At 42.7% G+C, this 24553-nt stretch overlaps 1 protein-coding gene across 1 annotated transcript in view; it reads right to left on the bottom strand.

Moving 5' to 3' along the window:
- The window catches only part of ctnnal1 (catenin (cadherin-associated protein), alpha-like 1), a 44410-nt gene that overhangs the window by 5016 nt on the left and 14841 nt on the right, over positions 1–24553 (bottom strand). Inside the window, exons 2-14 of the mRNA XM_079175451.1 lie at positions 13657–13846; positions 9859–10046; positions 8879–8998; positions 7406–7495; positions 6962–7132; positions 5927–6127; positions 4882–4968; positions 4390–4548; positions 3763–3855; positions 1787–1937; positions 750–787; positions 611–661; positions 164–318 (exon numbers count right to left, since the gene is read on the bottom strand). Coding sequence (XP_079031577.1) covers positions 164–318; positions 611–661; positions 750–787; positions 1787–1937; positions 3763–3855; positions 4390–4548; positions 4882–4968; positions 5927–6127; positions 6962–7132; positions 7406–7495; positions 8879–8998; positions 9859–10046; positions 13657–13846 — 1694 coding nt within the window. The remainder of the gene's footprint in view (positions 1–163; positions 319–610; positions 662–749; positions 788–1786; positions 1938–3762; positions 3856–4389; positions 4549–4881; positions 4969–5926; positions 6128–6961; positions 7133–7405; positions 7496–8878; positions 8999–9858; positions 10047–13656; positions 13847–24553) is intronic.

Here is a 24553-nt window from a genome sequence, read left to right as displayed (position 1 = left end):
TAACTATGCCCGGTGAATATCGATAGCTGGGGGCTCAAGAATCTCATTAACAGTGAGCCTCTAAAGAGATTCATGTGGTACGCTTAAGAGGCTTTACCATATTGAGCTCTGAAATGAAAGCCGTCGGAGCATGTGAATGTTTGAAGGTAGTATGTTCGGTCACCTGGTGAACAGATACATGTTGTATGCCATACTGGCCAGGCTCTGGCTCTGTCGGACAATGTCGTGTTCCTGCTCCTCCCATTTCTCCACCTCCGTGTCCACGTCTGACGACAGCAGACGGAGCTCCAGACCCAGCTTGGCCAGGCTTGTCTGCTCCTGCACGCACACAGAAAGACACAAAGAACTATGACGGATATCATTTGAGAAAATGTATATTAGCAAACAAGGTATTTTCATTTGTTAACACCATAAGTTCTATAATCAGCATAATCCTGCTTCCTGTGGTGGTACAGCATGTGAAAAACTGCCGGACCAGCACAAAAAAAAACATCCGAACACCATCAATTCTTCAAACGAGTGGCACAAAGATTCCGGGAGATGATTATACTGCTGTCAGACGTGTCGTGATGTATTGTGCCGAAAGCTAGAGGAGTATGGTGTATGCTACCTCTGCGTCCAACTTGACAGCCTTGGCAGTCTTCAAGTTAGCTGAGTGTTTCTGTGGGTAAAGAGAGTGGTATTAAAAAGGGGATTACAGAACATTGGATCAATGGAATATTCATGAGGATGGATGTTGTGATACTCACTCCGGGTCTGGGAAGTGACAAATAAGATCTTTTGTCTCCTAGGAGAAGAAAGTAATTGTGATTATCTGAACACATGGTAACAGGTAAGGACTAACAAAGCCATCTAAAAGATAGCTCCATGCCACCGCCAACTAAGTGGCAGTTTACAGCCATGTCTGTCCAAAACTTCATAATTTGATCTTACTAAACATTTGTGTCGACTCGTCATAATTAGCATATGAAACTTAAACAATGGGCAAAAACGTGTTTTGTGAAATTTTAAGACGTTCATCTTTGAGTCAAAGTGGGCGTTTGTGCCAAATTTGAAGAAGTTATCTCCAGACGTTCCTGAGAGATCGCGCGTTCACAAGAATGGGATGTAAAGCTGTTGCCGGCGCAGAGTTTTAAATATAGTAAAAGCTGAGCTGCACTTAAAAATACTGTTTTATGTAAGTCACGTTCTTGAGGGCAACCACCTCGTGGATATATTCCAAAACATCTTTCTCCTGTCTTTGAGATTCCTCAGGCTTACAGTGTGTGAAAGCACAGGGTTGATACAAACATAGATCTGTGTGTACATGGACAAGTAGTAAAGTAGATGCAAATATACACACAGTCACACAGGCCCGTCAGTGAGGAAACAAACAACAGATTCGTAAGAGTCCATCATTTGAACACTTTAGGTAACTGGCACAATAATGAATAAGAGAGCGGGAGTACAGAGGAGGAATGAATGCATGGGTGGTTAATGGCATTGACATTTTTCCTCTTACAAAATGCTTCCCACAGTGTATGATGATACATTTTTCAAAGATATGTGCTTGCTTTGCTAGAAAAAAAAAGGCTATTGAAGTGATTTCAGGGGCAAAATGATCACCAAGGTTTTTCATCAGAGAATGTTATTCTTTAAGGCTAAAATGCCAGTGAGAGCATATTTTGCCTGTATTCTCTTCTGCGTCTCGCTCTTCCTGAAAGGCTCTCTGATCCTCTCTGATGTATGTGCTGCTGACCCACACAAATGCACACAGGAATCCATTACCAACTGAAGAAAAACGCACCTCGCCTGCCTTCAAAGACGTCGTTGATCTCTCTCAGCAGCAGGGCCATGTCACAGAGCTGCGAATCCCAGGCCTCGCAGAACACCTCCAGGTTCTCCTTTGCAATCTTACTGGACGGGTGGAGGGCCAGCGTCTGGGCTGCCGAGATGATCTGAGTGGGAAGCGTGTGAAGAATTGCGACATGAGAAAAGCTATATTCAAATAAATAAAGTTGGGGCAGTTAACTAGAGAGAAAAACTACGCAATTACAGTAAAAGACAAAACGAGGCTTATAATTCAAAACACACGGTAGTAATTTTCAATTTAATCAGCTGCCACTGTTGATCGAAAATACACCAAAGGGTCTTCCTACTAGTGAAATTGTCACAGTCTGGCTCATGCTCTCACGTGAGACTGGACTGTGTTGCATTTTTTTGGTGTTTTGGGTCTTCTGTATGGGTCAGATTTAGTGTTTCCTGCTTTTATTTTGAAGTGTACTCCTCATGTGTCTTGTCTTGTTTTACTTCCGGCCTTTTTTGTTTTCCCGCCTTTGTGATCGTCTGCTCCGCCCTCATTTGTTTCACCTGTCTCTGCTCAGCCCTGTAGTCGCCTGTGCTGCGGCTCACCTGTTCCCACTTCCACATTACTCAGTCTCCATTCATACCAGCCCAGTTCCTTTCTTGGTTTGTCTTCGGTTTTGTTTGGAGTTCTGTACCAGTTTGTCTGTGGCCTTGCCTGCTGTTTCCTGTCTGTTATATTGGACTCCAACTTGCAAGCAGTTTGGAATTAAATCATTGCATTGTTAGTGCTGGTTCCTCGTCTTTGTCTGAATTTGGGTCCATCCCCTGTGACTGCTTCCCAGACTGTGACAGAAATTCAAAACACAAGACTAGAGGCTGCTATCTGTTTCAACCCGTTATTTAATACAGGAACTAACAACAGACGATAACTAAACCAAGTCATTAATATGTGTCATCTCTCTGGGCTGTGGCTTATATAAGCGGGCTACTGTTCACTTGGTTCTTCTTTAATCAACACCACCACCACCACGGCAAGACAGCATTATAACACCGAGTCAACTCTCTGGGTTCACTCATTAGCCCCCATAAAACAAAGACAGGTAGGAAATAATATGACCCAGAGGAAGCAACCTAAATGTTAACCATAAACAATAAAAACATTACACAACAAGTAATTTAAGCTGCCCAAAAAACGTGTTCGGTACCGAAGGTTACTGCTTGTTTTCACCAGTTAAGTTTTCGCTGATATGGTCAAATGAATTAAGCATTGGGTCGTGAATGCTTTATTATCAACCTAGTATTTTTTTTACAAAATAAAAGGATTACGGTTGAGGTTAAGTATATCTCTGCACATTTTTGATGCATGACTCGTCAAATCAAATATCAAATATATCTGCAATACAGTCGGGTTTACAACCACAGTTGACAAATAACAACTTTAAAAAACAAACACGAGTATGTGTGTGTGAGCACACAAAAACACACATCCCGCAGTCTTGCCCTACACTGTAGTATTTAATAGCCAATTACCCTCTGGGCCACCCCTCTATTACTTTGGGGCGACACAGACACATATCCCCCCCCCGCCGCCCCACGCTGCAGTGTTATTGATTGGTTGACCTTTGAACTAGGAGTGCTGCAGAGTCATGCGGGGCCTGACATTCGTACCGCAGGATGGGAACATTCTACATTGCTGGATAATTACTGGCATGGATGGTTTCCAAGAGCAAACATAATTAGATAGTAGACTAGGTGAACAGCATGTTCTCAGGTGTAGGAGGTAGACTCAGGAGACATGAGGCAATTTGTCTATTTTTCCTGGCATGCAGTTGAATCAAATGAAATGGGTTTCAGGTTCAACCCTAACCTGTGTCCCTTTCTAGAGTGATCCTGTCTCCCCGGTTTTCGGCCAGTCAATGAGTTATAACATCAATCTAACAAAAACAAAAGTCCCGACAGAACGTGTTTGGCTGTTACCTGTGGACCAATGACATGGAAGGTCTCCTCGGCGTGTATGCAGGTAATCTCCAGAGGCTCTGTCCCCGACACGTGGCACAGTAGCCGACAATTCTGAAGTCAGAGACACGGGAGCAAAACAGGTCATTGTTTGAAAGTCACACTGTAGGAAATGGATAAATGTTCTAACTCTATGTATTTCTAACAATTTAACACTTACTTAAAAGAACACAATCATTTTTTGTAAATTTACATTATTTTCCAAAGAGTATACCTTCCTCTTACATAATGTATCTCTTCATACTGTACTGTATGTTCCGTTTGTTAGGGCCCCTAACAAAGACACAACAAGTGTTTGCATAACAAAGTCACATGTGGACTTTCATTTGGTTGAGGATTAGTCTCCAAATTCATTCATTTCAGGCTGTTTGTGTTTTTTGCAACTTTGCAACTCATGGCCAACTAGCTTTTTCACTTAGAATTTTGCAGACGAATCTAGATTGATAACTATAAAAAAAGTGAACTTTAAACTCCACAAAAGATTTCCTCGAGTGTATTGTTTGCCCGTTGAACACCTTTACTAGGTGGCACTACTACAACACACCTCCCCCTGCCTCCCTGCTCCCTTTGCCCCCACCCCTAACCTACCTCCACCAGCTGCTCCTTCTGCTCAGTGAGTGTGCGTGAATACTCCGCCACTGCGTCCAGGTTTCCCTCGGCGCCTGCAGCTTTGAGAGCCCGCAGAGGCAACTGCTCCCCATGAACTTTGAGCAAGTCAGAGGCACGAATGACTGCCACCTTATGGAGCTGGAGGAGGAATCCAAAAATTGAATTACAGGACGGAGTAATGGAGGCTGGAGCAAACACAAAAGAAAGAAAGATGAGTGGGGAGCAATGAATGAGGGTGGAATTTGAGGAGGCAAAGAAAATAGAAGAGGCGCAGAGGGGACACAATGGCATAGTTGAGTTCACGGATAGACGGCGGGTAAGCCGAAGAGCGATGTGAAGAAGGAAAGCGGGAAACCAACCACAGAGGCAGAACATCTAGTGAGAGACATCTCAGTCATGTCTGTGTCTCTCTGTACATCTACTCAGACTCAGAGGGGCAGACGGGCAGAGCAGAGAGAGACTGCTGCTCACCTCGCGTCTGAGGTCACTGACGCTCTGGCATGTCTTCAGGATGGCCACCTCCATGTCCTCGGGGGCTTCTTTGGCATGGACAGACTGCTGCTCCAGTGAGACAGAGAGTGGAAGAAGGGAATACAACATGAGATTCAACATGGTGTTACAGGCCCACACACAAACCTACATTATTATCTGGAAGAGTTTGACAATAGGAAACAACTGGATTGGAAAATGAACTTGGGCTCTTAATAACATGTTTTTTTGACTTTCCAATTAGTGACCTGTTATGCTCCGAATATGCAAAAAAAAGCTTTGATTCAAAATAATTATTTTATTAAAATATTGTACAACATTTTTCAAAATGTCATACTTCCAGACCCATGAATCCAATTGGAATGAAAACTATATATTTCAGCTTTCAACGACACGAAGCAAGACCACAAATTGGACTGTGCAGAACACCCAAGAATATTTACACATTCAGATGCGTTCGCTGCAATTGCAGTTCTGGTCTTTTCAATTCTCCGGATGACCTTCTTTTGCAGAGGGTGGATGAGGCACTACTGTACAACTACGTGGCAGCAGTCTCTTTGTCCGCTCTCAACACACTGAGAAAATGTACAATGAGAAACTGAAACATAACGACTTGAGTTTCAATTTTCGAAAGGCCAAGGAGACAAATCGCAGGTTTCTCTCTCTCGACTGAATGAGCCTTGATAAAAGCGGGTATTCAGGTTGGTTATTATGCTCAGTTGTTCCAGGAGGGATGTATGAAAAGAAAGTGAGTAGGCAAGAAGTCTTGAGAGTCTTAATGTGTGACGGCCTGTGTAGCATGCTGTGTGTGTGTTGAACAGACACTGTCTGCTATATAAAAAGGCACACACAAGATATTAAATATTAAACCAACATCTCTTCTTGTTTTGCATCTCATTATCATACTTTTACAAGTGTCTTACATACGAGGTACTTATTATTATTCATATAGTAGCATATATTTTTATGAATATTTCCGTAGGTGTATGAGCATCTGTGCACGCGGGGCCCGCTCGCGCCGACATACCGCCTCAGCCCAGGATTGCACCAGCTGCTGAGTGTCCTGGCGCGCCAGCTGGCACAGACCTAGGATGGCCTGCCGCTGCTCGTGGCTGGTGTAGGCCGAATCTGTGAAGTCCTCTGTCCGCTCCACCAGCGCCTCCAGCTGGCTGCCCATGCTCTGGGGGGACAAGGAGTTCAGGTTCTCCCGCAGGCACTCCACGCTGGACTGCAGGAGGGCAGGAGGAGGGTTGGGAATTAGGGAGCAGATTGAGGTGGCAACACACACACACACAAGAGTTTTACGAACCAAAGTTCTGAGGTGAGAAAAAAAGCCGTCATTTATTATCTCATTATCTTTATGCACATGACCTCGTCATCAAATAAATGGGTCGCGGGTTTAGCCCAGGAGTCACCTTGGACCATCAAAGGTGGACAATAAATAGTGCAAACAACATCTCAAGTACACAAACATGAAAGCTAATGCGTTCTTTCTGTTTTATCCTTTTGTTTTCTTTCAAAAATCTATTTTTAACGGTCTCTGTTTATGTGTCCTAAGATGACAGGTTTGCATAAGCTTTGAGCTTAACTCTGACATTAAGAGCTAAGAAGTCATTTATTAAAACCAATACACATCCCTGGGCCCTTTCATTAAAACACCGCAAACTGGAATAGACCCTTTCAAAACCTTTTTTGTTGTTGTTTTTCTTTCATCTGCCAGTGAACACGGAGGAGGGAGAAGATTAGACTACGGTTTATGGTGATTGACTGTGTGACACAACCGTATTAACCAGATCATAAAACAGATACAGAGTGGGTCGGGTCCTACATATTGATTCTCAGAGTTACAATTGAAGCACACTGAATGCTAAAATGTTTACACTTAAACCACAAATCGACAGCCACATCGAGATCATTTGAGGATTCTTGTTGAAAACGATGGTCTTTCTTATTAATATGAACAGTTTATGTTGCCGGCTTTTTTTGAAAATGGTTTCTGCCCACAAGAGGATCATCACTTAACTACACGGACACCTTCACTAAGTCCAATTTCTGGCCCTACCTTGAAGTCCTTGATGCCGTTATAGATGCTGACAGGAAGGATCTTGTTCTCCCCACAGCTCCGCGCCTCGGTGACTATCTCGATGACCTGCTCCAGGGCACAGCGCATCCGGTGGAACACCGCGTCCTTGTTGATCCGCGCCGACTCGCAATCTGGGTGCCTCAGGCAGGTCTTTGGAAGGAATTCCATGTGAAATGTCAAAGCTCATGCCCTCCTTTACTCTCTTCAACTTCTAGCCCTTTTCATGTTTTACCACCATGATTATTCACTCTCTTTTTGGTGTTTTTTTACGATATTGTGGCATTGAGTTTTGTGCATTACCACCGATCGCAGTATTTGAGAAGCCTTGAAATTAAATAAACTTGAGAAGGCCGTACATCTTTAAACTGGACATAATCTATAACCCTTGCCCAGAGGTCCACTGTCGGTGCACAAGCTGTTTACCTTGGAAGCCGTGAGGAGCATCATGGTGCATTTCTCCAGCACTGCCCTGGCTGCTGCCATCCGTGCCTTCTTCTTCTCATCCTTCAGGTCCTGCAGCACACACACCAGATGGTAATGGGTGGCTTTACTTTGGTTGTAACTTCTAAGAACTCTCTGGGTGTCCAAGGGACAGAAAGCCTCAAAAGTAAGCAACAAATCTCTTTCATGCTGGTATGAAGAGACACACAAATGTGACACAGATTCCTCTCCAAGTTTACACACGCATGAAAACTTCCTCGGTTAATTATCTCCTAATAAAAAGAGATACTACGAGTATACGAGTATAGGAAAGAAGCTGCAGCGTGTATGACCTGCTGCATCCCCATCCATGTACTCCACATGGAAATAGACAGCTCCAATTTGGTATTTGGGGATTTGGAAAAGGCAGCTGAATCAACTCCTCTCCCATTACTGTGCCATAGATCACAAAGACGATGTGATTATCTGTCATTATTTTTGCCTCTGTGCTCATCTGGCTTCAATAGTAGAAGATGGTAGATTTTTCTAAAGAGCTGAGTGCTTGTGCATGCGTGTGAATGTGAGTGAATACAACAAAAAAAGATAAAAAAAACAGGGTGGCACGTGAGAAAAGGGAGCATTAGCTGCATTGGTGAGAGACGTTGCATGTGTTTCAAAACACGTGCGTCCAAGAAATTCAGAAAGAGGGATGGTCGATCCGCTCTCCCTCTCTAGATATTGCAACCGGCGCACTTTACATCAGCTTCTGCAGGCAAAGCACTTTAGCTGCAGAGGCTGAACGTATGCATCAAAGAAGGATTAGCAGTCTTTGACAGAACAAAGTTAAAGACCCTAAGTTGGACGGTTTTTCTAAAGCTCTCGGCAGAAGTTTTGTTTTGCAAATGTGCTGTACCCTAAGCTGATATATTGCTGAGAGCAGGGATCGCTGGAAGCACAGGTCAATTTATATCAACAATGAATCGTAATGTAAACAGTGTTTGAGGAGTACGAGTCACAACTGATCTTCACATCTCTCCGATGGATTGAGACATGAGTTAGAGAAATTAAAAGATACAGAAAAAAATATTTGCAGAAATATGAAAAGCCTGAAGAAGCCTTGTTACTTCATTGTTTGATTTCTTCAGATTTTTGGGAGGAGTAAATATTTGATGCCTGAATTATTTATTTGTTCTGGGTTTGCCTGCACAGTGTAAGAGCTGCATGTTTCACAGTCCAATTCCACCACCTGCTTTCACATTCAGAATGCCATGTTTAGAAAAACCCACGGCTTGTTAGAAGATTACATCTACACGAATAAACCAAATGTCCTCTGTGTTGCAGGAATTAATAGGCAAATAACTGCATGTTCACAAACACAATTTTCATATGTTAGACCACATATTTATTTAATTTATTGAAAGAACGTTACATCACACTTAAAACCGAAGAGATTTAGTTTCTTCACATGCTACTCACGTTCTGTCTGTCTCCGGTAAGATGGGCAAACTCCACCATCTCGTTGCCAAACTGGCTAAAAATCTGTACAAATTCCTGGAAGGTGCTGACTCTTTCCAGATGGTCGAGGGTAACCAGGACCTGAGAGGAGTGAAAAGATCAGAGTGCCACGGTGAATGGCCACAAATGGACGTGTTCTTGAAATCCGTCCACACTCTAACAACCGATTCATACCCCAAGAGTGACGCTTTAACTTACAATAAAACCTACAAAATATACAAGTTATTTGACTGCGATTTATTCCATATTTTATATCCTATTTCTGTGTTACTCCAGATCTCCCTTTTGTAGTATTAACAGCTCAAAATGTGATGTAATTATATCTGTGATCTCCTAAAATAAAACCACCAGATTAAGTAGTTTCTAACCTGCAATTTACTTAATAGTAGTCTATGTAGCCGCTAATTTAGCTGCCGGGGGTAGGCTAGCTGGCAGCGCTAATGCAGCATCTTTTATTCTCCCCAGACAAAGAGGAAGGACGAGATGTAATTGTGTTTGCCATTAATGGAGGGGGGCAGGGAGCTGTCAACTGTCTGTTCAAACGAGGCTAACCAGTCATGATTAGGCTCCCTGTTTCCATTCTTGGCTCAGTCTACGGCTACATCCATATCACATTGTCTGGCTAAGAGCATAGCCAGGTACGATGAAGAGGGACGGTTTCTTGCTCTGTGTTTTTATGTGATCGCTAAATGTGCTGCTTCCCTTCAATTACCTCCAGAGTACTTCTTCAGAGAGCCAGTGCTTATCTACCGGGAAATAAAGGACCCAGGATGGAGTTTGCTGAGCACGTGTGTGTGTGTGTGTGTGTGTGTGTGTGTGTGTGTGTGTGTGTGTGTGTGTGTGTGTGTGTGTGCGTATTTATGTGTGGGCAAGAGAGACTAAGCAAGAGAGCTTATGCATGTCCTTAACAGGTTATCACATCTCACGTTTGCATGTCTCACCTTGTTGCGTGATGCGATTATCTGTTTGATGACGATGCGGTCAGCCAGGACCAGGACTTTAGTGACTGAAGAGAGGAGCAAGCGGGCAGCCTTCACCATCGCCGTCCTATCACTGAACACTGTGACAAGTCCGTCTGACTGGGCCGGCAAGGCTGATCCCACATCTGTCAGCTGGGCTATGGCATCACCTACAAGACAGGAGAGAAGGGTGCTGTGTGTGATAAGCTGCTCAGGCTGATATATTATGCTTGTGTATAGGGATCCGACTTTTTCTCTCCTGCAAAATGTTTCATTTACATACACTCTCGTTATCTGCCGATACGGAGTACTGATCCCAATCCAGTGTTCTTTTTCCCCCAAAATGTAATATCTATACAAAGCTTCCTCAAAGCATGGAGCTCACTGGGAACACAGACGACAACAAAAACACAATTTCTTAACTGTAAGTGGACATTCATACAACATTCTTTCTAGGCTTGTGCATATTTTGATTGTATTGAGCTAGACAGTTTATGAGACTTTTCTATCTGCCTGTCAGATGATTCAGGAAATGTCCAGTTGGGGAGGCCGGCTCAGAACATGCTGGAGGGTTTACATATCCCATCTGGCCTGAGAGCGCCCTGGGATTCCCTCTGAAGAGCTGGAGGATGTGACTGGCCAGAAAGACCTTTTGGCTTCTGTGCTTTGCTGCTGCCACTGAGATCTGGACCCAGACAAGAGGCAGAAGATGAAAAGATGGGTGGCCAACTGATATGCCCTCAAAATTAAGCCAGGCAACATTACTGCGCGATGTTCTTCCAATCTGCCACTCTTCACCTCTGGGAGAACATATGGTCCTAGACAGGATGAAATACTATATTCAGCACAGTTGTAGGACAGCTAGGCCAGCCTGACCCAAACACTACTGGCGTGCTTTTTGAGTGACGTGAGGCAACTAAGGCTCTCAAATACAATTCGCAAACATGCCAAGCATGAATTTGCTCTTGCATGAAATATGCAAATGATAAATATTCGTTCAGAGTCCAACTTTCCGTTTTCTCTCTTTCTCACCTGCTCATACTAGCCCCAAAAAGGGAAGAATACAGAGTTTTTTAAGCTAAAATCCCATCAGTACAATAGTCCCTATCAAGAGGAAAATGTCTAGAGTTAAGAGCGAGTGGGAAGAGGAGAGGAAATCTCTCAGAAAAATCGGGTCATGCTGCTCGGCTGTCTATTTGGTTAGGCTGGTCCTAAGAAGCAGCACTGACGGACTGATTGCATTTGACAGGCTGCTTTTCAGTGCCAGCCCTGTTAACCAGTTAAAACATCTGGGCTGGGCTCGCAAAGAACGCTGCTCAACCCCCATGACCCCAGCAGGGTGGAAAGCAGAAGGAGCCAACTCTCCTCTCTAAATGATTATGGACTGGAAGATGGATATGTTCATGACCTTAAATGTAAAACAGAGCTATCCCACTGGTCCTTCAGTTATCCGATGTACTCGAGACCTTTGTAGCCTCTGTCCACTGTAAGACACAGTTAGTTCCTTCATGGAAAAATCCTCCATCGGGTGTGATGAATTTGACTTTTTTCTGGATGATGAATTTATTATTCATAAGTGAAAACTTGAAAGGCTGATCCTTGATGTGTTGGTACAGCACATGCAGGCAGGTAATCTTGCGTGACTCAATGGATGGCAATGTCTGTCTATCTGTCTATTGGTTGATTGCAATGAAACTTGACACACATCCATGTTCCCCTTTTGATTTGTCCTACACTTTTGTCCAAATACCTTAAAAATGTAATGCATGCTAACAATGCAAACAATACCCTCTTTTTTACCAACTTATTGTCCTGCACCTGTGGTCCTGTATTTAAACACTCACATAATGTACCTGCTCTGACTTTATTTGATCTATAACTACCATTCTTATGTTGCATCTTTCTGAGAAAGAAAGAAAAAGTGAGACAGAAGCGCGCGGATGTGAGAGTGACACTGAGAGACTGAGTGAAAGAGACAGAGACGGAGATCCAACACCGATTGCCTTCGCTGACCTGCCTCATTGCATCTCTCCATCGCACTGATGATGGGTAGCATCTAATTAAACTAGAGCTTTCAACCTGCTTTTATTTCATTCAGTATAGCACACAAGGCTGAAGCCTGCCTGATTAAACTCTCCCTGTGGCTAGGTATTAGAGAAACACCAATCCTTCACTAGCTAGCCCTCTCTCTCCTGGAGAGCCTCTAAAAAGCCTTATTTTGTTCATCCTTGAAGATGTCTCCGTCATATTTAAAAAGTGGTCAGAGAGACAAAAAGTTTCTTCTTTTTTTAAATGCAGGGAACAGTTGTATAGTGTCTGTCAGGATAAGTGTAAGGGGAAACTGTAAAAAGAAACGCCTCCCTAAGAGGGAAATAAGAACTAGAATAAATTAGTCGCACAAGCACACACACACCCACACACACACACATACACATTTCACTTGGCCTCACCTATACACACACATTCACACGCACTTTTTCTCATCAGTCTTTTCTACTCCTCCCACCAGCACTCTCTTTGTCTGAGTTTTAGCCGTCTTTACAAATCAACGCTGTGTGAGGATTAGACGCTTTTTTCCACACAAGCTAGTTCCCCCAACATAAACCTATTATCACGGTGGTTGTGTCTAAATTCTTATCAATTGTGATATTGTTTCTGGTCTGCTCTGTAGAAAGGCTAAAAGAGGCCCTTGTTTTTGCCTGATAAGAACTACGTTTCCCAATATAAAAGATGTGTTTCACCAAGCAAGTGGTGTCAACTATCTAAGCTGAGAGTTACAAGAGTTTAGATAGACAGGAAGATACAGGGCTGACATTTGTCTTGAGTGTGTAGTTTTAGACAGAATTTAATGGCACAAATGTTAAAAGAAAGTGTAGAAACACTGAAAGAAACACATTCCTGACAAAACCATCACCTCTTCTTTCTTCGGTTCAATAAAAGCTGACAGTGCTGTGAAAGAGAGATCCACACATTCTTGTTCCTTCACACTGGTTGTCACTGTTTCCACCCCTCCTACAATCCTCTGTACCTCTTTGTTTCCCTCAGTTGTTTACTGTTTTAACCTTGATATATCCGTATACATCCATCAAACTGATAATCATTGCAGATTTGCACATTAGGAGAGGGCGGGGTTGCCAGTCTATCACCTAACCTGCATGTTTTAGAATAAGAATGAAACTGCAGAAATGCAGACGTGGTGAGAAATGTGAACTCCACACAGACAGGCCCAGCCAGCAGATTCAAAACCAGTAAAAAAAAAAATGAGAGGTCCTGACCTCAAGTGGAGAAAAACAGCCTCATTGTAACACACAAGTAATCTACGAGGAGGTGAAAATCGGGAAAACTACAACATCGTCAAGCTCGCTGGTGTAACTCCTCTGGTGTAATGCAGTCTGACAGCCAGGCTGTCCAGACAAATCAAAACGTGCTCAAATTGAATAACACTGAAGTCTGACGGTGACGCCTGATGCTTTCAGAAACTGTCACAGTTTATCTTAACAAATAAACACTGATAAGCCATGTTGGCTGACCAGCTAACACTCTCAATGGCAATTTCTGAACACCACGGCCGGTGCTTATGGCAGGAAGATACCGTTTCCACTACGAGGAGGCCTTTAGAATGAAGCACCACGTAGTTTTACGGCATTAATGTGTGACCACAAAATAAGCGCCGTCTCTATCTCGCCCCGAAAGAGAAACACTCAACAATGTGTTGAGTTTAAGGTCAGGAAATTTGGGGAAATGTCGAGTACATAATCTGAGCGAGCAAAAGAGGCCGACCTGCTCTGCGTGCCTCGAAGCAGGCTTGACCCATCTCATCCTTGAGCTCTTGGTTCTCTGTGGCGATGGCCTCCCCGACGGTGACAAAGCGCCCCACAGCCACGCTCACTGCCTGGCCCACCCTGTGTATGGCTGCCTGGGTACGCTCGGACTTCTTTGGCTTGTCTTTATGGTTGATCAGAGTTGTGATCTGCAGAAAAGCGAGGAGAAAGAAAAGGAGGGAGACGTACATTAAGAGACATTCTTTACTTTCGTTGGAGTTAGTTATCTAACCCTTGCAGAGTTAGGTACTTTATAGTTACTTTTCCATCGGGCCGTATAAAAGTGTGGAGGAGGATGAACGAATGCACAAGTTGTTGCATGGCTGAATATTGCCTATCTAGACTCACAACTTCTTGTTCGATAGTGTAAGTATCTGGGATTGCATCCAAACAACATCTTCGATAAGGGAGCGTGTTGAGTCTGGAGCACGTACTCCATTTGCTTATCGGGAGAGAGGAGTTTCCTGCCTGTACAGCTCCCAAAGGGGAGATAACATTTTGGGAGACGGCACATTGATAACCTACTATGCGTGTCAGAAGGAGATAAAGCGTGTCTACGGCACAAACACGCGCCCAACCTCCAACAGCTCTTACGAAACATTTAATGAAATTTGAAATAAGAGCAGCAACAAACACAGCAGCTGGGACATGCACGCATGTATTCTGTGACATAAGACAGTCCACCATCGGGTACACAAAAACACACACACACACACACACACACACTAAACTCAGGTGGGGCCTCTTAGTGATAATTGAGAGTATGAATTATGAATGGGTAGAGCCAATTATCATCAATTATTCATTGATTGCTTTCACTCTCTCCAGCTGTTATCATTGTGGGTGCCAGTGTGTGTATGCGAGTCAAAACAAATGGGTCAGGGAGCGGTGGGTGGTGATTTTAATTGGTCCACAGCTGCAGGTGGTCCAAGTGGGGAATCTGGAATCTTTCTCAGCAAAGTCTTTGTGGGATACAGAACACACGCTGGTTCTGATGAACTCAGCCGGCTGTTTGAACGAGCAGCATCCCCGACACAGGAACACGGTACATTTCTTTTGGATGAAAAGTGTTCGGATATATTTGACAGTGTGTAACACAACTAACCCTGAGATCTCATGGAAAGTTAACAGGATTGTTATAGATCAGCACCTGATAGATAGCACACACACACACACAATTGTGCCCAAATATGATATTGAGGTTTACATCTGGGTCCTTAGCTTTGCTTTACAATCAAACAAAATACAATTACCAATGCAGACTAATTACCTTTCAATCAATTGAATACTTGATCGTTTTATCATCCAAACAGTGTATGCGACAACTAAAGGGCTGTCCTCAACCAAAGAAATTCTTTGTTGACGAATACTTATTGTTATTATTAATTGTTTGCTCGATTAAAACGTCAGAAAAAAGGACCATCACAATACCCTGGAGCACATGGTGACGGGATTAATAATCTTGTTTTGTCAGAGCAACTGTCCAAAATCCTAGAAATATTAATTAAATGCAGCACAATGAAAGCTCAAGAAAAGCAGCACATTCTGACATTTGAGAACCGTAACCATCAAATGGTTGGCATCTTTGCTTGAAAGACAAAAAACAATCAAAATAGTACCAAAAAATAGCTTTCAATTAATTGTCTTTCGATCTACTCAGATGAAATCACGTTGTAGCTCTACACCTAACGATTACTTATGTAATCAATCTGATTATTTTTCCATCTATCAATCGTGTGAAATCTCTCAAACAATGGTGAAAGATTCCCATCACAATTACTTAAGAAATCGTATTTGTCTTCAATCGTGCAAATTCATGCCAATGGCACACCATACAAGTGACCATAAACCTGCTGCAGTACAAATCCTCCTCAATCTGAATGCTACAATGCTAAATTATCCTGAGTCAGCAAACCTCTTGGGCTGCAGCCCTGCGAGACATGACCCACATTAAAACTGTACGTCACACATCATCCACACTGACAGGTTCAACAAGCTTTGCTGAGTTTCAAAGTAATGTTGATGTTTAATGCTGCTTACGTTGTTTCTCAGGGCCCCCGAGCTCATTAGCACTGCGCACAGCGAATACGTTTCTTGTTAAAATTTACCATTATAGTAAAATACAGAGAAAATCCAATATTGTGTCAGACTTGGCATCTTCAGATTGTTGAGAAATTTAAATGAACTGGGGATGTGTAATATAAAACAAAGATTGCTTCCTGGTTTGGGAATACATTCTGCATAACACAGAAAGATGTGCTGCTAAAGTCCTTAAACAATGAAGGTCACATCTCTATATAGTATTGAAATTGGTTCAATCACAAAAAAGACACGTTCACTGTAATAAAGGCCCTCGTCAAGGATTTCTAATACGCACATTTTTTTAAATCATGAAAAAGAGCCATGAAGAAATAAGGATAGAAAGAAAAAGTTGATTCAACGAGCAAAAGAGTACATAGAAAAACAGAAAATAAGAACCTGCCGCTCTCATTCTCCACTATAATGACCTTTTTTTAATACCCGTCTCACTGTCACCTCGTCACTAACTTTCTTTCATTTAATTCTCTCCATTCTCGGAAAGACTGTTGTTCTGTAGCAAGATCCCGACCCTGAGAGTATCCATAAAGCACTGCTTTTGGTCCGTCACTTGTCACTTTCTTTTATCATCTGTCTTCTTTATCTCAGCAGTCGAGCATGATTCAGACCTACGTTATGAAATAGACTGTTGTTCAACATCAGGTGGCGTTCATGTTATAAAACAGGCTTGATAAAAAAATTCCGTGACGTAAAGTTTCGGATGATTCAAGCATCCGTTCTTGGCTTTTGTGGAGGACTCTGTGTCCTGTGCACAACTAAAAGTGTGTATGCATGGTGTTTTTATGTCTGCAGGGCCCATGCATGTCTGAATGCTGGGAAAGGAATGATTGTTCTCCCAGATGGCTTGTACATGCAAATGGGAGCTCTCATGAACACTCAAGCTGGCACTGATCCAGAAACCCGTGTTTCAGGGGGTCAGAGCATGAGAGAGGAACTTAAGCGTGTGCATGTGTGTCGGTACACAAACAGCAGCACTCCCAGAGTGAGGGACAGTAAGAGAAAGCCTGATTGCAGATCTTCCCGTGCAAAGCATCTTCCGCTACACTGCAGCAGATGAGCGGAGGGTGAAGTTCGTTTGACACTTTGTGTCTGTGAAAGACAAACAAGTGTGAAAAAGTCCGTGTGAATTACAAAGAGAGAGACAGGGACGGAGCAGAGGAAAACCACAGACTGGAATTTCCTCCATTGGAGATTACTAGGTGGGTACATTTACTGGGCTGTGCAAACAGGAACAGAGCAGGGTGGAGAGAACATAATATTGATACAGTGCCATCGCAGCAGAGAGGCCATTGTGTTTGTGTGTATCAAAAGGAACTTGAACTCAGTTTCATTTTGCAGAGAAAGAGATTTGTGAGTGAAAGACTTACAAAATAGTGAAGACTCATTTTTAAGTAAAACAAAAAAAGGATTTACTATTAGTGCTTGGTATCAAGTGACATTTTTGGATATATAGTAAACAAGAATACATAATGACCAGACATTCATTGCTTCAGATTATGCTAATCTATGGACCAGATACGCAGCGTCACTCCTTATAGACACCCGCTCAATCATTGAAGCTGCTCTCAGTTCGTTCGTCATCTCTCGGTTTCACATTCTCCCTCGCTATGCCATGCTGCTGTGCTCTGCTGCACTCCAGCAGTGTTCGAATGCCAATGAGCACTACCCAACCAAGAAGCATCCAAACCCCCACTGAGGATTTACACAATAGGAAATCTGTGACATAAGCTCAAATGTTGCTGTAGATGCAAATTCAGACCTCCAGCGGATGTGTTTATTGACAGGGCTAGCTGGTTGTCTCTCCATTGCTGTATGGGCATAGCTACACAGTGGTTTGCTATAAAGAGAAAGGGCTTTATCTACTGTCTAATATCATAAATGTGGGGCTCAACTTGGGATGTATATTCTGGTATATTTATGACAAATGGTCCACTTGAAGAATTTATCAAACAAACTCCCCGACGTCCCTGATTTGGGGGAAATGAAATATCTCCGGACATAAATGAAAAGCGTTCCCGCTGCTGCTACACACACATAGTTCTGCAATCTCTTATAAAGTGTCTCTCTTTGACTCTGCCATTAACACAGCAGAGGCTGTTCATCCCCTTCTTATTACTTACTCCTCTGGCACACAACCAGCCATTCCCAACCATCCACCTCACATCTCTTTGTTGTCCATAATTAGGAGGACAATTACAAGGCCATAAAAGCGAGATCAACTGCTTACTCTGAGCAACACAATACCCCAACAGAGCCCACCCATTGGCCAGCGGGAAATCTAAATTAACACCTCAAGGACACAGTGACCGACTATAAATCAGAGGGTAACAAAAGCTGGAAACATTTGTGGAGGCCTCCCATTGCTACTGAGTTTCATTGAATGGCTTTTCTTTTTGGGAGAAAGTTTGCTGTTGAGTCATTCTTTCTCTGTTTTTTTTTCTGTACTGATTCTTGGATAATTGTATGAATCTGTAGATAAATGGATGTGCTTGTGGAAGAAAAATCCAGTTTGCTAAAAACAGATCAATTAAAAGCCTCTTTCCCAGTGGCAATGATGCGTCATTCTTGTCATTTAATAACTGCAAAAAATCCTTCACAAAGGCGGTAAGATTAAAAGTGAGTGTGAGCAAGCTCATCCTTAACACACATTGTAGCCATTCATCACAATAATTCCGCGCTTGGCAACTGTTATATAAGACCTGCTTATTTGTCCGAATTACATCTCTGATTCCTTTAAGCTTTACTTAGCCTGCCGAGGAGAGCAACAACTCTAAAATAACTTTTTTTCTCGAGCAAAAAGATTGAACGTAAAGAATCCTAGCAAAGAAACTTGACAGCCATAAGCAGTCAAGCAATAACAGAATTCCCACATGTGTGGATGTGACGGTGTGAATCAAAGAAGAAACATTATCCATCCTTCTATCGTGACAGCAGAATTCTTTTTTATTTTTGTCTACTTAAGCGTGCGTGGGTGTGTGCGTGAGTGTTTACTTTACTTCATGTATATACAGTATGTGTGCTTGAATAACCGTGATGTTTATGGGAAGGAAATAATTGGACAGTATCTGGTGTGAAGAGGAGAAGACAACAAAAGAGGGATATTACGCCTGCATCATCTTGTCTGAGTGATGTTTCCTGTTTGTCCTTGTTAATGTTAAAAAGAATTTCCATTTGGGTAACTTTGGTAACCTCCTGTTTCTGTACACCTCACATTGTCGCTCTCATTACACACACTCTACAGCAAATGGATCACTTTGTTAAAGTAAACAGGAAAAGGAATACTTCCAGGTCTTATTTTGGCCCATTACAGTACAAAGGGATCATTGTTGCAGGGAGAGCTGCACCTAAAGAGACGAGGACAATGTTTGCCTATTCCATGTGGATTTCTCCTGAAGGTTTCCAAACATTGTGCTTTTGTCTTCCACAAAATCTGCTCTTGATGAAGCCGTTTTTATTGATGTAAGGAGAGACGTGGCTGGCTGTTCACTAAGACGGCAAAAGAGAGAGAAACATAAGAGGAAAGGGATGAAAGTCCCACAGAACATGCACTTTAATGGGAAATTCTTTCCAAATTGGCCGCAAGCAGATGGGAGTTCGATGCTGCGCTGGTCCACAGCCAGACTGGAGATGCAATACGAGGAGATGAAAAGAAAGACAAGGTAGCTTGGAGGAGAGTGGATACAGATCGATGGGGAGATGTGAAGGGAGCGGGAAGAATAAAGCGTAGGACGTGTCACATCTGCATCCCACTTTCCCTGGACTTCTTCCTTCCTCTAACACCATTCTTCTCTGTTTCAATAACTCCCTTCCCTGTGACTTCAGCAGTCTCCCTCCACAACTTCATCCATCTCTCCTCTAGTCCTCTGTGTGCAGTATTGTAACTGATTCAAGTCTGTCTCTAGAGCCTGGCTGCTGCAGTACAGTACAGTGTGATACACTACAGTAGCACGTTCCCAAAACAAGAGTGAAAAGGTAGCACGTCCCTAATTTCAAAGTCAAGGAGGACTTTTTAGGACTTTTTACTTTTGGACTTTGGGTTTCGCACTCAACTGTGAATCCCACTGTTAAAGCGCAACACAGTAGCAGCTTGTGATGTTTAAGCTCCATCCTTTGGGGTATACTGTAAAAAAAACAGGTGCAGTGAAGAGCAGAAATAGTAGAGCGGCTGCACCATCCAATTCATACACTGCAAAACATTTTAGGCGGAAAACATATGCCCTTTTATTACCCCCATGAATTTAGTTCATTTCTAGGGCCCTAATTTCAAGTGTGCAATGCACACAGGAAACAGCACATTGGTCCAAACTAATAAGGCCAGTTTTCTGGACACCGGTGCACCATTTGGTCATTACTGAACAAAAACATAGTAAAACATACTGGGCTAGTGGCCAATTTACACCCGTATTTTGCACATATGAGTCATGCCCTCATGTCGCAAAAGTAAGCTGCGAAGAGTCACAGAGTCAGCAGGCAAGCTTTCTGGTTTCCCTTGTTAAATTAGAAACACAAAGCAGCAGCACACCTTAGCATTAAAGCTGAGCTGAACCACATGTAGTCTTTTCTAGTCGTGCATTCTTTAGGAATTAGATTGCATATACAGAGCTTTTTTTCATTTAATACGCCATCAAACACACACACACACACACACAGCAAGTCTGTTTAAGGGGCCACCCAGAGAAGTTACAGAATTGATTTAACCTTTACACAGTTTCTAAAAACCTGTAGGCATTAACACCAGAACAAAACAAACCCGAGGCTTTCGATTGAATATGATTTTGCTGCGATTTAATATGTGGTTATTTTCTTACTTGAAGAAGTAAAGCTATCTGGAATGCACATTTATAAACAGTAAACATGTTAACATATCTAATGTGAGTGTGTGTGTGGGGGAGAGAAGGTGGAGAGACAGAAGGGATAGAAAGTGAAAAATAAATGTTTTATCAACCGACAGTAGTGAACCTGTTCCTGAAACAAGCTGAACTCAGATCCGTCTGATTCTGGAGCTTTATTTAGGCTTCCCTGAACCAGTGATACCCTCCTGACCTCCTACTAGTGAAGCTCGCTTCCTCTCTCTTCTTCATTCACACAAAAGACACACCTTTCTAGCTGCCTTTCCGGAGATAAAGAAAGAGACAGTGGCAGTGAGTTGGCAGTAGCGGCGGTAGCCTTTTAGGATGATTGAACGCAGGTGGTTTTACCGAGCAAGAGAGATAATTCCACAGAAAAGATAGTCAAATCAATGTGCGCCTATACAACCACAAGATGACGGGGATAATACCAGCTGATTGCCTAAGAGAGAGGCAGAGGGGGGAGAGAAGGGCACAGCATGCTGGGAGGTGATGGATGTGGGAGGACTACAGAAGCCAACAGAGGGGCACGCTGTCAGCCATGTAGTATAACACACAACCAGATTAGTATTCCTCTGTGTTTATGCCCAAAGGGCCAGCATCTTTATTACTTATGTCTCTTTGAGAGAGTATGATCTTCATTATTAGGTTAATATTGAACTTCAACTGCAGCTGCAAGAGAACACTGCTTTTCTATTGATTCCTCTTCTTCATCGCAACCATCACGGTGTTAGTTTGATAATGATATTATCAATATTGGACTTCCATTCCCGCAGGTGGCCCAGAAACACACGACTCCAAACGAATGCTCATGTTGCAACGTGTAAAGAGGCAAACGTGTGTTCACAACTTGGAGATGTAGGAATTTAAAAAAAGATAATCTGCTTTTACAGCTTGTTTCTGCTGATCCCAAGAGGGGGGAAAAACAGGGTTGCTTTAAAAATGTAGAATGATATGGACTCAATAAATTATAATATTGATTCATTTAATTATTATATTTTTGACATTTCAAACTGCTAGTGTAGGAATTTTGCTTGTTAGTCATAATTAGTTTTTTGATGCCGTGGCTCATTTTAAACAAAGCATTAAAATAATGATGATAGTACTAACCCTTGGTTAAGAACTCTCCCGAAGCGTATGTTAGCAGTAACAGTTGTTAAGTGGAATGGGTGACTTATTGTTATTGAGAGTGAGCTGTATTTGTTGGCTTTTGTTTCCTTTTCATTGTCATGTTTTTTTTTGTTCCAAGTTGCTCACAGCTGGCAATCATATAATGTGCTGAGCCAGTTTTCACTTTGTTTGACTAAAGTCTGGGCCGTGGATAGACTCGGTAAACATGGTGGGGGAGAAAGCGGGTGACATGTGACAAAAGGTCACAGATCAGAAGACGAGCACATGACGTGAACCTTAGCCCACTCGCTCGTGTATGCCAGCAGACATGCAGCCATCGAGACGGACAAGCACGCGACACTGATGGCTTGCAGACAGAGAAAAAAGGGCAGACGTATAAGAATATTTTGATTATTGATTAATCATGCTGATTATTTTCTCGATTAATCGATAGGTCGATAAAATGTCAGAAAACAGTCCATCCCAGTTTCTCAAAGTCCAAGTCGATGTCTTTAAATGTCTTGTATTGTCAGTTTAATATAATATAAAACAGAGAAAAGCAGACAATGTTCCATATTTGAGAGGCTGACAACAGCTTGGTGATTATTTTTCTGTCTATCGACTCATCGTTGCAGCTCTGACGGACAATAAAGACGTTGTAAACGCCATGAAGGATAGCAGTTGAATGAGTTCATATCTTCATCAGATTGGATCCCATTGGGGTTGCATGATGGAAGGGCCCCGCTTGGCTCAGCAATCAGTGCTGACATTTAGATATGAGGACAGGCAGGCTGGATCCACAGCAAACATCAGAGACAAAGGTTATCACTCACGAATAATAACTAGCTACGTGCCAGTGTGTGTAACCAACTACTCAAGATGGATAATGACCAATAATGGAGTATCATGTCTCTTAAGTGAGTCTGAATGACACACAGTGGGTCTGTGGTGGATGCAGTGGAGGCCGTTTATTTAAGAGCTGAAAGGAATTTACAGTCGGAAATACCAACACGAACGATTACTGGCCAGTTATGGCCGGTTAGTGTTTGAATCGTTTTATACTGACACCGATAACACCATACTTTTTAGTAGTCTATCTGACCAAGACATTCAGTGTCAACTTTTGGTACTTTGTGGTTTCTGTTACTTTGTGCTGCAGGCCTATTTCTGTCAGTACTAGAAGAGTATTTACCCCTAGTGCCAGAGCATGCTGTTCACATATCCGGACTAAAAAAACAAGCCTTGCATGACAAGCTGTGAAAACACAAACATTGATGTGTTCTCTTCCTCACTGTGGCAAAGAATTCCTACTTCTTTTTCAAAGGGCTCATGCTAAGAGCATGATGAAATATGTCTTCATTCCCACTGTGAATTCGCACCTCTTGAGTGCTGCACAGAAAGAGGCCACTAATAGGCATTGCTGTCTAACTAGTACAGGTATGTCCGTGGACACAGACGGTATTTTGGTTCTGCATGTGAGATTTGACCCTGACATTATTAAAAAGATAGTACATATGACGCTGGTTCCTTGCTCCTCTGACCGCTGTGTTGTATGCCAAGGCTGTGCATACAGTAGCTGCATCGCATGGCGCTGGAGTAGAGACAGCCACTGAAACACACACACACGCACACACAGCTTACATTCAGCAGAGCACAATACCTCTTTTCATTCCTTCTTGCTCACGTAATTCTGGGAGGGAGTTAGAGAGAGACAGAGACAGACAAAGGGAAAGTCAGGGAGGGGGGGGGTCAGCCAAGGAGAGGAGAGATGTGCCCTGAACACAACGTGACTGCCGGGTCAAACTCCCTCTGGCTGTCTCAACTGTTCACCTGCCTCTTCTCCGACGTCCCTGGGAATACTGAGGGGGTCAGCATCAGATACAGAGCAACCCGAGGCGGTGGCTCACCTGGGCCTTGAGACCCACATGCACCAAGCTTTCCAAACTGTGACTTCTCTGTGCCCTAACCATTTACTTTAGAAACTGACTGAGCGCTGCATGTTAAATATTATTTCTTTTCTATTGCGGTCATGACTCGGGTTGGGTATATATTTATGATAATCGTGTCAACACGGTACCCAAACAAGATTTTCCGAGTACCTTGGCTTGAGGAATGTAAGCATGGTTATGAGAAAATGTCTGATTTAAGAAGAAGTAAAAAAGGACTGAAGAAGAATTTAGCAAGGCTTTCGGTGACTACTTTCAATATTTGGTTAGTTTTCAACTACTCAACGTTTTCACACTTCTACTCAACGCTCAAATAGCGTTTACGTTCTGAACCCATTTCTTGCAACGACACTGTTATTATTCTTAATCACTATTGTCGTGCAGAACTGAGATTTCAGCTGCTTTCACTGTGCATTTTCATAGTCACGGCCATATTGTGATTCGCTAAATTGTTCTCTGTTTTGTTCTCTTTGCAGTTAAATCTCTGCAGGTGACTGTGACTTTCCTATTAAAGCTGAGTTGACATCTAACCCGAGTAGTCAACTGAAATGTTTGCTCCGGGCTCTTCATATGACTCACAGCGCGGCAAAGTGTCAAACACTATACTCTTTCTCTCCTGTTCCAGCTTTTGTCGCACCACGTTACAACAGCAAGTGCTGCTGCAGTGTGTGCATCATCATCTTTTTGTGTGTAAGGAACTCAAGCTTGGACAAATTAGCTGACTCACCAATTAGCCCCATGAATATAATGGAAAACCCAGATATGTTTTACTGAACGAAGCACATAAACCAATTTAACAATGAGTATATAAATCCAAATTATATTTTGTGCTGACAATTAAGACTTGCACCTGAAA

The sequence above is a fragment of the Pholis gunnellus genome (genome assembly GCF_910591455.1).
Source record: "Pholis gunnellus genome assembly, chromosome: 16".
NCBI lineage: Eukaryota > Metazoa > Chordata > Actinopteri > Perciformes > Pholidae > Pholis > Pholis gunnellus.
This window is presented reverse-complemented; position numbering and strand designations above follow the sequence as displayed.